Here is a 12,425-nt window from a genome sequence, read left to right as displayed (position 1 = left end):
TTAATTTAATTTCACAACTGGGATCTTAAATTGCCACATAACTGGCCTAATAAGAAATAACCTTTTGGCTGATCCTGCTTGTAAGAAAACAAGTGTATTACAGAGAAGCTAGAATATTGTCAAGATTGTTTGCACAGGAGATACTAAGTGAGAGATAACCACCAGAAGCCATTCAAAGAACTGCAGACATATTTACTTAGGAAAACAACAATTATCTTCCTAAATCAGCCTCATTTTTTATTGCTCCTGGTAGAATACAAAAACATTTCTACATCTACATCTACAAAAACATCTGTATGGCCACTGGGAGTGAAACTAGACAAAGCTCAGTTTTGTTGAGATGTACATTTTCAATTGTATGCTGCCAACACAAGCTAAATTCACTGAATGCCTTGATACATACAAATTAACATCTGTGAAATGTCTTCCACTATCATTTGAAAATGTATTGTTACTCTCTGCAATAAAGTTCAGAACTGAATGCAACAAGGATAAAATGACCAATCTAGGGAGCAAAACATAAGGTTGCCCATCAGCTTGAAACATTACAGAAGTTAATGGAATAATAGAATTTAACAGCCTTAACAGATTTCTTGACTAACAGGTTAGTGGTAAAGCTCAACCAGGGAGAAAAATGGACAGCAACACACAAAGCAAATTCTGATCAGTGTTCTGGTTCTTAAATCAAAGGATAATTACATTGTAAAGTTAAATGTTTCTAATTTGTATGGGAGAGCACTGAAAGAGTCTCAGAAACACATGTCTAGGTATTTAGCAATTTAATGATAAATCATTACTATTTACACAGCACATTGAATTATTACATATATTTCACATACACTATCTTATGAAAGTATGAAGCTGTTTAATATGGGGTCAGCCCATTGATCTATCTATTCTAATACATGCAAAAGCTATCCAGGGTCAGCAGATCATCTGCTACCTGGAATCCATTTTTTTGGAATTGACAGGGATTAAGTCTGCAGCTTTCAGCATTCAAAATATATGCCCTACTATTCATCAATGGTTCCTCATCTAAACGCATCTTGTGAATATGACTGGAGAGTGATATAAAAACATCTCAAAGACCAAAAACCAAAACCCTAAGTAATAATCTAAGGGATAGGACAAGATTTCAACTAGAGGTGCTCCTCCTTTCTAATTGGTAAATCTGGAGTACATCATGTTGTGGACTTCCACTGGTCTTCATTTTGTAAAGTAAGATCTAATTTATAATGGGGTGTGTGGGGGAAACAGTAAATAAAATGCTTCAGATCCTTGCAGTATTAGAATATACAGTATAAGCTTGAATATGGCTAATTTTTCCATGATAAAGGATTTTTACTTCTCCAAGTACATAATGAAATTAACTCACCCATATTTGTATCATCTTCTTATTTTTATTAACATAACTGGTGATTCTATGTTTAAAGCAACTGTCTGAGTCTAGCTTGCAAATACTGTATACAACACAGGTATTTTCTTACTTAACTGCTGGGCTAATTCCTAACAGATGTGGTTGTTGTATCAGATGAAAAGTTGTCCAGCTTCTTAAAAACATACAGATTGAATATCATAATATTTGTATTTATTTATAAAAAGCGGCTCTATTTATATTTGATTATTTTTGTGAAGGGAAAAGTAACAAATCTGATACAGATATCATGCTCCCAATCTATGGAGTTTATCGCATGGGAGGCAAAGTGCCCAAATCCCATGGATAAACAGGGTTTAAATCCCGTGAATATCCAGCAAGAGTGGGATTGTTTTCAAACATGTCGGGGCACTTTGGCATTAACCTGACATTAACCCATGCAAAAAGCGGCAAAATCGCACTGCTTTTTAACTTCGGGATTTTCCTCCCATGTGATAAACTCCTATGGCTTGTGATGTCAAAGCCAACATCAAGATCAAACACCCATTCTTCTCTCCCCAGTAATAAACATGGTTTCACATTTCATGCACAACAACTGATATTACAGTTAAGGCTAACTATGGATCCCTTGTAAAGTAGAGATTAAAAATGTTGTTTGAGGGGGATGCAAATCAGACAGAAACTAGTTTGCATTGACGTGGATGTAATACAGGACAATAACAAACACTTTAAAGGGAAGGAAGAAAATAACTACAGACAAGGGATGGGGAGATGCATGCATGCTTAATTGTGGTGTCCCTCAAGGCGCCATCCTGCCCCCGATGCTATTTAACATCTATATGAAGCCGCTGGGAGAAATCATCCGTGGATATGGGCTGGGTGTTATCAATATGCTGATGACACCCAAATATATTTCTCCATGTCCCAGTCATCAGCGACAATGACAGATGGCATCCCTCCCCTCAACCAGTGTCTTCAGGCAGTAATAGATTGGATGAGGGAAAACAAGCTCAAGTTGAATCCAGACAAAACGGAGGTACTTAGGGTAGGGGCCCCCAAACCAGGGATTGGGCTGCAACCTCCAGTCCTAGAGGGGCTCACGCTCCCCTCAAAGGACTGTGTTTGCAGTCTGGGGGTGCTTCTTGACCCGTCGCTTCAGATGAGGAATCAGGGGAATGCGACGGTCAAGAGCGCCTGCTATCAGCTTCGGCTGATACGCCAGCTGCGCCCTTTCCTGGAACAGGGTGACCTCGAAACTGTAGTACATGCACTGGTAACCACAAGACTTGATTTTTGCAATGTGCTCTACATGGGGCTACCCTTGTGCCTAGTCCGGAAACTCCAGTTGGTACAGAATATGGCAGCCAGGTTGGTCACAGGAACAGCAAGGATTGACCATATAACACCAATACTGAAATCACTCCACTGGCTGCCTATCAGTTTCCGGGCACAGTACAAGGTGTTGGTTATCACCTTTAAAGCCTTATATGGCTTGGGCCCAACCTATTATTATTAACCTTTATTTATGAAGCGCTGTAAATTTACACAGCGCTGTACATACAATCTTTTTAGTTAGACGGTTCCCTGCCCTCAGGCTTACAATCTAAAAAGACATGACACAGAAGGAGAAGGGAGTGGTGACGGGAAAGGGTAAGAGGTCCAGCAGTTCCTCTCAACCTCCGAGGTCTGGACCAAGGCAGATGGACTGGAGGGAGGGCAAGGCTTCATAATGGATGGTTAATCATTATCCAGAGAAAATACATAATCACAAGTAGGATAATACATATACAGTACATAGGAATACAGGAAATGGATCGATAAACAGCCAACAACAGAACATCAGATAGTAAGCAACAATTATGCGATGCCTGGGAAAGCTTCTCTGAATAGGATGGTTTTCAGCTCCGTTTTGAAGCTGGTTAAAGAAGTGATGGCTCTTGCTTGTGGAGGAAGAAGGTTCCAGGAGTGAGGGGCAGCAAGTGAAAAGGGGCGAATCCGGGATGGGGCAGAGGAAATCCTGGGCTGAGACAGGAACCCTTGACTACCAGAACGGAGGGCCCTGGTGGGAAGGTGAAGAGAAAGAAGGTCTGATAAGTAAGGAGGGGCCAGTCCATGGAGGGCTTTGAATGTCGACAGCAGGAGCTTATAGTGAATGCGGAAAGGGAGAGGGAGCCAGTGAAGGGATGCCAACACAGGAGAAATGTGGTCAGAGCGGTGGGTGGAAGTGATAATGCGTGCAGCTGAATGCTGGACAGAGATTAAAGGACGGAGGTGAGAAAGAGGAAGCCCAGCCAGGAGGACATTACAGTAATCAAGTCGTGAGATCACTAGGGCATGGACCAGGATCTTGGCAGTAGAGGCGGAGAGATATGGTCGGATTTTGGCAATATTGTACAAAAAGAATCTACAAGCCTTGGCTGTGGTCTGGATCTGAGGGATACACGACAGAGAAGAGTCAAAGATAAAGCCAAGACTGCGGGCTTGCTGGACTGGTTGAATGGAAATGTTGTCCACAGAGACAGAAAAGGAGTGTTGAAGGGTGGGCTTAGGAGGAAAGACAAGAAGCTCCGTCTTGGACATGTTGAGCTTCAAACGCCGATGACGCATCCACTGCGAGACAGCTGTAAGGCAAGATGAGACTTGCTGTTCAAGCCTTGGCGAAAAGTCAGGGGCAGAAAGATACAGCTGGGTGTCATCGGCATACAGATGGTAGGAAAAACCAAAAGAGCTGATGAGTTTTCCTAAGGACAGTGTGTAGAGAGAAAACAGAAGGGGACCCAGAACAGAGCCCTGGGGAACTCCAACAGATAAGGGAACAGGAGAAGAAGTCAGACCCCCTGCAACTACTGCAAAAGATCTGCCAGACAAGTAAGATCTAAACCAGTCGAGAACAGAGTCTGAGAACCCAAGACCAGAGAGTATGTCAATTAGGAGACAGTGATCAACAGTGTCAAAGGCTGCAGACAGATCGAGAAGAATGAGAACAGAGTAAAGGCCATTAGCCTTGGCCTGTAAAAGGTCATTCGAGATCTTAGTGAGATCTAAGGGATCGCCTACTTCCATACAATCTGCCCTGTACCCTCAGGTCCTCTGGGAGAAATTTATTACAGCCCTTAAAGACCAGGTTGACAGCGACCTCCCAGAGGACATACTCTGCAGCCGCTCCCAACTTATGGAATGGCCTGCCGGACGAGATCCATCAAATCACCAATCTAGAGAGCTTTAAAAAGGCCATTAAGACGGCTTTCTTCCGGCAGGCCTTCCCAGAATAAAATGCTCAGCCACAAATAAGACTTCTCGTCTAGTGAACTCTGCCCATGATGATTTTATTTAGCTTAGCCGGTTTAATATGTAGTTTTAATCTTACACTGTTTAATCTTGTTTTAAGAGGGGCATTATGTATATATGGATGTATTTTAACCTGTTGTAAGCCGCTTTGACTGGCTGGCAAAAAGCGGGATAGAAATAATATTATTTTATTTATTTTTTTATTTAAGTCTGGCTTCCAATTTACAAACCAACATCTGCTGGAAAAGCAGCATTACAGAGCTGCTAAAATTGCAGTTGTATGCACACTTAATTGCATGTACAGTAACTGAATTTAATAACCATTGAACTTAATAGTTCTTATTTCATAACTACACACAAACCCAATAAAAATTAAATAAACAACATCATACCCATACTCTTTATAACTGTTACTTAACACTTGGGATACTAAAATAATTTTTAAAATCCATAATAGTTCTATTTATTTGCAAAATAAAATATAATAGATGATGGAGAGGAGAGATAATTTGAGTTTGAAAAGAACCAACTCTCCTTATTTTGGGTAATACTTTGGACATTCATGAAATATACTTGAAAACACATCAAACAATGAATTTATGCATCATGACGATTCATGCAATATCAGCAGCTGTCATTGGAAAATGTGAATATATGAAATTGCTAACAGGGTCAGCTATAACGGATCATTGCTACCTGTGAGACTGGCCATTTGTTGAACAAAAGAAAGGCAGGAAAAAATTATAACTAAAAATACATGAGAGCACAGTAATGCAAAATATACTATTATCTTCCTCCATTATAGTCTCAAACAGGCACTTTTTCATGTGCTCAAGAAAGCCTACCAATAAAAAGGAAAAAAGTGGGTGGGTGGCAAAACTAGGATAAAACACAGAGGCATCAGATTCAAAGGGATATGCAAATATTGTGTGATATATAGAAGAAAGCTTGAACCACCCTATTTTTCCCTCCTCTAAAACAAACTCAACAGTATGAATGAACTTGGCTTGGATTATGATCCTAAAATGCATTTTCTTCTCTTTCTAGTAATTTCAAAATTTTTCAATGAATGGTCATGTTGCAAAACGTGTATTACTATTTCTTTCCTATGCTAACACATGTTGCCTATATCAAGCAGAAAGCTAACAATATTCTTGAGACACTGAATTCTACAAAAGACACCCTAGGGAATAGAATGCAAATATAAACCACTGGTTAAACTATCTTATAAACTCAATACTTTTTATTTGGGTGACATAGATCTATACAAGTATTGACATAAATGGTCCTGCACTGTCAACACACATATATCAAATAATCACCTAAACCATTCCAGTCTCTAGAGCTTCACTTACAAAATCAGAACAATTTTTCTCTATCCAGTGAATTTTTGTTTCTTTTAAAAAGAAACAAAAAGCAATGGGAGAATTAAACTGTATTACTGACAGAAACAGATGTATGCACCCGGGACCAACAAGAGCTTTAAAACAAACTATGTAGCTATTTTGTGCACATTACTAAGCATCTTAATTAACAACACTCAAGTGCCCCTGTGGGAAAATTAATATGGATATTATCTTTAGGATGACATGTTTATATTAAAAGAAACCAATGCTGTAGAACAATATTCTGTAACAGTTGTATGGATAGACAGATATGTACAAACACAGAGAGCGGCTTTTAACTACACTTGCCAGGTGACTACCTACTGGTTTTAACTTTGGAACTTTCTACCAGTCTCTAACATATAGGGTAGGGAGCTGTATTTGGGAAAAGGGAGCTGCTGGAAGCAGTGTCATCTTCCTTTCACACACACTAACATGGTATCTATAAGTGGTGGTCTATGGTGGAAGTCTAGGTCACCAATCCCAATAAAAAATTGAACCCTACTTCTGGGATCAAAATAGAAATCCATGGGTTGAGTATATTGGGAGGGAGAATTAAATCATGCACACACACACACACCACCATCATATCATATCACATCATATCACCAAATTATATTTGACAGTGCCTTCAGTTTCAAAAGAGGCTTGCAGTGTTAACAAACAAGCTTCATTTATATACCGCTTCAAACCGCCTAAGCAGTTTCTAAGCGGTTTACAACTGTAAGCTAATTTGCCCCCAACAATCTGAGTTCTCATTTTAGAGACCTCGGAAGGATGCAAGCCTGAGTGAAGCTTGAGCCCTTTTGCTGGTCTTGAACTCGCAACCTTGTGGTTTTGAGTGGCTACAGTACAGGCATTTAACCACTGTGCTACCAATGGGAGCTGCTCAGGGCCAAAGCTGCCTGAAGCATACAAAAATGACCATGCATTTCTTTGGCTCTTTGGCCAAAAACAGATACCTTCAACAGGACTGAAATGTGGAATTCTGTTTCTGTGTAAATGAAATTATCCAAAACTTACATAGGAGTTTATCATACTAGCAAGATTCAATGGGAAAACGGGAGTTAAACTAGATTTAAACCAAAAAAATCCAGAAAGGCCCAAAGTTTATCACATGATGTTGCAATTAATGTGACAACCTGAAAGTAAAAAAGCTTTCGTTTTTCTCTGCTTCGTGTTCGGATCAATTTCACATTATTTCACTTGGGTAGTTCCTAGTGTGATAAACTAACTGAATTTGCAAGTTTGGTTTAAATTTTAATGTACTTTAAATCGCGTTTAACTCCTGTTTTCCCGTGGGATCTCCCCTAGTGTCATAAAGCTCATAGAAAAGTGACGAAGGATTCTTTTACAATGCCAACAAGTTGTTTACATTGTTGCATTGTAATTATGCAATGTTATATGTTGCATTCATATTTAGTCCTTCTTCTGAAAAGCTTTGGACAGCAAATATATTCGTTATTTTATATTTCATTCACAATAACCTTGTGAGACAGGATACTCTGACACAAAGTGAATGGCCAATGGACCTCCATGGCTGAATGAAGATGTGAAATCACTACTTCCCAAATACAGTCTGCCCTTCACGTTTGTGAGGGATGGGGTGCAAGATCCGCGTGAAAGTAGGGAAAACATGAATATACATAGCCAGTGGCACCCCAGGCCTGGTGTCAGCCAGTGGGGGGACAATGGGGGGATTCCCCTGCCTTCCCCCTCACCTGCTTGCTCAGCTGGCTGGCTACCTGCCTAGGGCTGGCAGGTGGTGGCTCGGCAAGTGAGGCAATGAAAAGGGAGGAGGAGGAGGAGGAGGGTGCAAGCCCTTCCTGGCAGCTCTGTCCTGGACCTTTTGCGGAAAAGAGTGGGATGCAGGAGGAGGAGGAGCATGCAAGAGGAGGAGGAGGAGAATGCATTCCCAGCTGCTCTGTCCTGGGCTTTTTCCCCAGGGGAAAAGACCAGGACAGAGGCGGTGGAGGAGTATAAGCATGCCCTTCCTAGCTTCCCAGCTGCTCCTTCTCAGCTGTTTCATCCTGGTCTTTTCCCCTGGGGAAAGCCCGGGATGAAGAAGGAGCACCACACATGTGCCCTTCCTGGCTTCTCTGTCCTGGGCTTTTCCCTGGGACAGAGAGGAGGAGATGGGCACGCATGGTGGGGAGCACAGCTGCCTTTCACACACAGGCAAAGTCACGAACATTCAAATTCACAAATGGAGGGCCAATTGTATACATAAATATGGGGTACATTTTACCCAATATACCAGTCATAACAAGTTGGCCCTCATGTTCAAAATATGATGAATAACCATTGCAAAAAGTTGCAATTTCAGGCCAATGTGAGTAATTTAACTTTTAATGTCACACACATGTTCACGCTGATGGGAAAACACACCTTGCTATGGAGGCTTCCAGATCTACAGGGAGGATAATTTGGCCGCACAACCAGCATTCACAACAGGCCAATACAAGCTAGTGCTGTCTGTACACTTCCCCTCCTGTCTTGACAGAGGGCCTGTACAGACAGGCACTTTGTGCCAGCTTGTGGGCGGAGTCAGGGCTCAGCATCTTGACAATGCTTGTCCTAACTCCACCCCATGGTGCCATGATGGCACGCACTACTCCACATAGCACATACCATTGTGACACACCTCTGGCGCTGCATCCAAATGACACAGCACAAAAGGGGCACCATAGAGCCACACCGACCTGGCTATGGCACTCCTTGGGGGGGCGCAAAAAGGAGCCATTTTGCGGCTCCTTTTTGCGCTCTTCAGAGGCCAGATTGGGGCCACAGCATGAGATTTCCATGGCTCCAATCCGGCCAGGAAAGGGGTGGCCTCCCTCTGCCCCTTCGGGGCAATCTGTACAGCCCCTGAGTCCTGTTAAAATGCAGTATGTTTCAGAGGAACTTTCCCAAGTTTAAAGTGACAGTGCTGTGGTGAGAGTTGGAATTTCCAGGTTGAAAGACGTCAGCAGCTTGCTCACCTGAGGATTCCTGCTTCTGACCTCTTCCGCATGCTGCCAATGCTCATCCCCCCCCATCTCTGCACTGGAATGCAGAGGATTCTCCAGCATTTCTGACCTGAATAAGAGCAACTGGGGACTCTTTTTACACTGGAGAATTGTCCATTTGTGTTTTGTCCATTTTGGTTCCATGCGTCATCTAAACAGTAAGGTGTGGGAACCAGATGTGCCAAATCATCTGGCTTTTCCCCAGCTTGGAGTAATCTAGTTTAGATGATGCAGGTCAAACCCTCATGATAAGATAGGACCTGATTCTGCCAGTAAGATTCAGATCTGGAGTATCTGGTCTAACTCTGGAATAAAGCGTCTTTATCTTGGTGTAAAATAGCCTTGGTTTCGCATGAAGTTTCTAAGAAACTCTATGGTAAAACCTGGGATGTTCAGACAGCTCCCCCCATGCTCCTTACCTTGCCAGCGTGTCAACCATCTGAGAAAACCCCCATTCATCCCATGTGAAGGATCTGAGAATTCCCCCCCACCCCCGTCGCTGTCTATGCAGAAATGGGTCATCTGCAATCAGATACCTCATTTCTGCCTCAGACAGGGTGACTGGTGGGCTTCTCAGATGGTTCACATGGCAGTAAAGTAAGGAGCAGCTGTGGCTCACCGGAGTGGGGTGCCCAGCAGCAGAAAAGGGTACCTGTGGGGGGGGGGGGGGGGACCAGCTGGGCCCTCCGCATGCCCCCAGGAGGGCTGGGGCCAAACAGCATGGGATGGGGTGAGGAGAGGGTCCCCTCCACCCCAGGGGGGAATCCCCATGTCTGCTGGTACCAAAGCCAACACCAGATTCGACATGGAAACAGAGCTGCACCCTCCCTCCCTCCCCCTCTCTTTTCCTTCTTCCTCCTCCTCTCCAACCAGCAGCTCTGCTTTTCAAAGAGCGGAGGGTGGGGGGACAGGCTTGTCCCTAATGATGGCAACAATCATGTGCACACACCGCCATTGGGGACATTGAGACTTGAGCATCTTTGAATTTTGGTATCCGTGGGGGGTATGGAACAGATCCCCCATGAATACCAAGGGCCAACTGTATAGTCAATATGATAATTAGTAACTTCTCATTCTTCACTGACTATGATATTTTTAGCAGTTTTCTGATGAAATTAGTGTCTTTTTTTAAAGTATGTAATTTCTAGGGCGCACTGGTAATATGGAGGATCTGAAAACAGGTTTTGGGAATCACATATAGCCCAAAGGTGAAGTTACCTTTGCCCACTCCTGCACTAAAGAAACACAAAGAGAAAGACAAAGATTTGTTTCACCATTCACCCTTGCAAAAGAAGCCAAGCAAAAATAATTGAACAACATGCATCAGTATGCTCGTTTTGTTACAATAGCTAGAATTATTTAGAATTCTGGCTTAGCATCTGTAGTCTGCCTCTACCCCTATATATCAACTGCTGCTGAAAAATGGAATACAGCAACCTTTTATAACCTGATACAACCCCTACACTCATATACTTTGGACTATACAGTACCTCTCATTTGTACTAAAATCCAAGCTAGACTCAAGCATGGCTAATGACTAACATGTCTGGATGACACAGATGCACTTCACAAAGTCTATTTACACAAAATGACACTCAGAATATTAGATAATTATGTTTTATTTATTGTCTACAAAAACTACCATTTTATGTATGGTCAGTATTATTTCCTTCCATAGAATTTCTATCTTAAATACAAAAATCAATAAATAATTAGGTAATCAAATATTTAGCAATTTGTTATAAAACAGAAAATTAATAAATTAATTAATGAAATAAAAGTTAAATATTGAAAGGAAAATGAAATTAATATAAATGATTGTTTCAGAGGATTTTAGTTACATACAGTTATGTTTAATGGAAACATATGAATCACTGACATTTTTAGTTCTTAAATGATACAGCATCAACCTACACTATAGGTAGTTTTAGGTTGGTGGACACTCTTCATATTACGCAAAAGGAAAAGCTTCTATCATATTGCATTTTTAAGAAGCAAACCATGAATGCAAAGACACTAATGAACCCAGAATGATGTGTAGTATTTTGAATTATTGGATTTTCTCTAGAAGCTGGAAATGGCAGAAGTCAAAATATCTTCAACTCCAATTTCCAGAAATAATATTTAAAAACATTATTTCAGAAATAAAATATTAAAGGACCTGGAGCTCAAAATCACTATTTTATACCTTATGACTTCTAGATCCATTAATAAGATTTGAGAACAAAGGTAGATTTTTAAAAAAAAAAACAGTCACTAAAGAAGCAAAATCATTTGCAGTGTTAAAAAATAACATGAGTATAAAATCTGATGTATAGGTGACTTAGCAAATATGTAACTCCGATAAGACTCTTTTTTATAAAAAACAACAAAACAAAACAACCAAAAGCCTACCTCCATTTTCTTCTCCATTGCTATTGCTTGGCTCAGCCATTTCAGTGCCATCCAATTCTGATTCACAACTTAAATCCAACGTTCCATCTGCTGCTGGGCATGTAGAGTCTTCCTTCTATATATAAACAAATGTGATCATGTGTCTTGGCACTTTAGAAAATGAACTCTTTTCTTTTTCTTTTTAAAAGAAAGCTTTACAAGAGTAAAATGTGATTTCTGACAATCTGCAAGATAGAAATAACTATTCTGCCAAGTTCCAATGTGTATCCCTCCTGAAAGTTATATGTAAAAATTCTGCTCATTTCTTTTTTCTGGGCTTAATTCAACTGTCAGTTCCAGCTAAAAGAGACAGAAATCAGCTACTGAATAATAAGTGAAATGTTATATAAATCCCATTGATTCAATGGGTCTACTCTCTTCAGATTAGCAAATGGCTTTAGGCCTCTAGATGGCTGAATTTTTAAACAAGCGAGTTTCTACACAAACAGATGTGAAATATAACAGTATTAATGTAAGACTTTCTAGTTAAATATACATTCCCATTCTACACGAATGCTGCAGGAAAATGCTGCATTCCCATATTTATGTTCTCTTCCTCTCAGTACTCATTTCCTGATTGCCAAAACAATGGAGGATTTACATGGTAGTGAGTGTTTACATTCTAAATGTTTTTTTAATTTGTTTTTACAGTCTCAATAGATCAATAGCTAACCAAATAGGAGAAAACTTCCTTTGAATACCATTAGCAAGCTACAGGAAAAGAGATTCCACCTGAACATTAGGAGGAACTTCCTGACAGTAAGGGCTGTTCCGACAGTGGAATGCACTCCCTCAGAGGGTGATAGAGTCTCCTTCCTTGGAGGTCTTTAAAGAGAGGCTGGATGGCCATCTGTCAGGGATGCTTTGATTTGGATTTCCTGCATGGCAGGGGGTTGAACTGGATGGCCCTAGTGGTCTCTTCCAACTCTACGATTC

General features: G+C 41.1%; 2 protein-coding genes across 10 annotated transcripts in view; both read right to left on the bottom strand.

The window, feature by feature from the left end:
- SPIDR (scaffold protein involved in DNA repair) overlaps positions 1-12,425 on the bottom strand; it is a 1,328,422-nt gene that overhangs the window by 1,105,937 nt on the left and 210,060 nt on the right. The gene's annotated exons all lie outside the window — the stretch shown is intronic.
- ASXL3 (ASXL transcriptional regulator 3) overlaps positions 1-12,425 on the bottom strand; it is a 166,835-nt gene that overhangs the window by 61,179 nt on the left and 93,231 nt on the right. For 8 of the 9 annotated variants that reach the window (XM_042463164.1, XM_042463162.1, XM_042463160.1 and 5 more), the window contains one exon: positions 11,451-11,565. The exons of the other annotated variant lie outside the window; for it this stretch is intronic. In XM_042463164.1, coding sequence (XP_042319098.1) covers positions 11,451-11,565 — 115 coding nt within the window. The remainder of the gene's footprint in view (positions 1-11,450; positions 11,566-12,425) is intronic. 9 annotated transcript variants of the gene reach the window in all.

The sequence above is a fragment of the Sceloporus undulatus genome, chromosome 4 (assembly GCF_019175285.1).
Source record: "Sceloporus undulatus isolate JIND9_A2432 ecotype Alabama chromosome 4, SceUnd_v1.1, whole genome shotgun sequence".
NCBI lineage: Eukaryota > Metazoa > Chordata > Lepidosauria > Squamata > Phrynosomatidae > Sceloporus > Sceloporus undulatus.
This window is presented reverse-complemented; position numbering and strand designations above follow the sequence as displayed.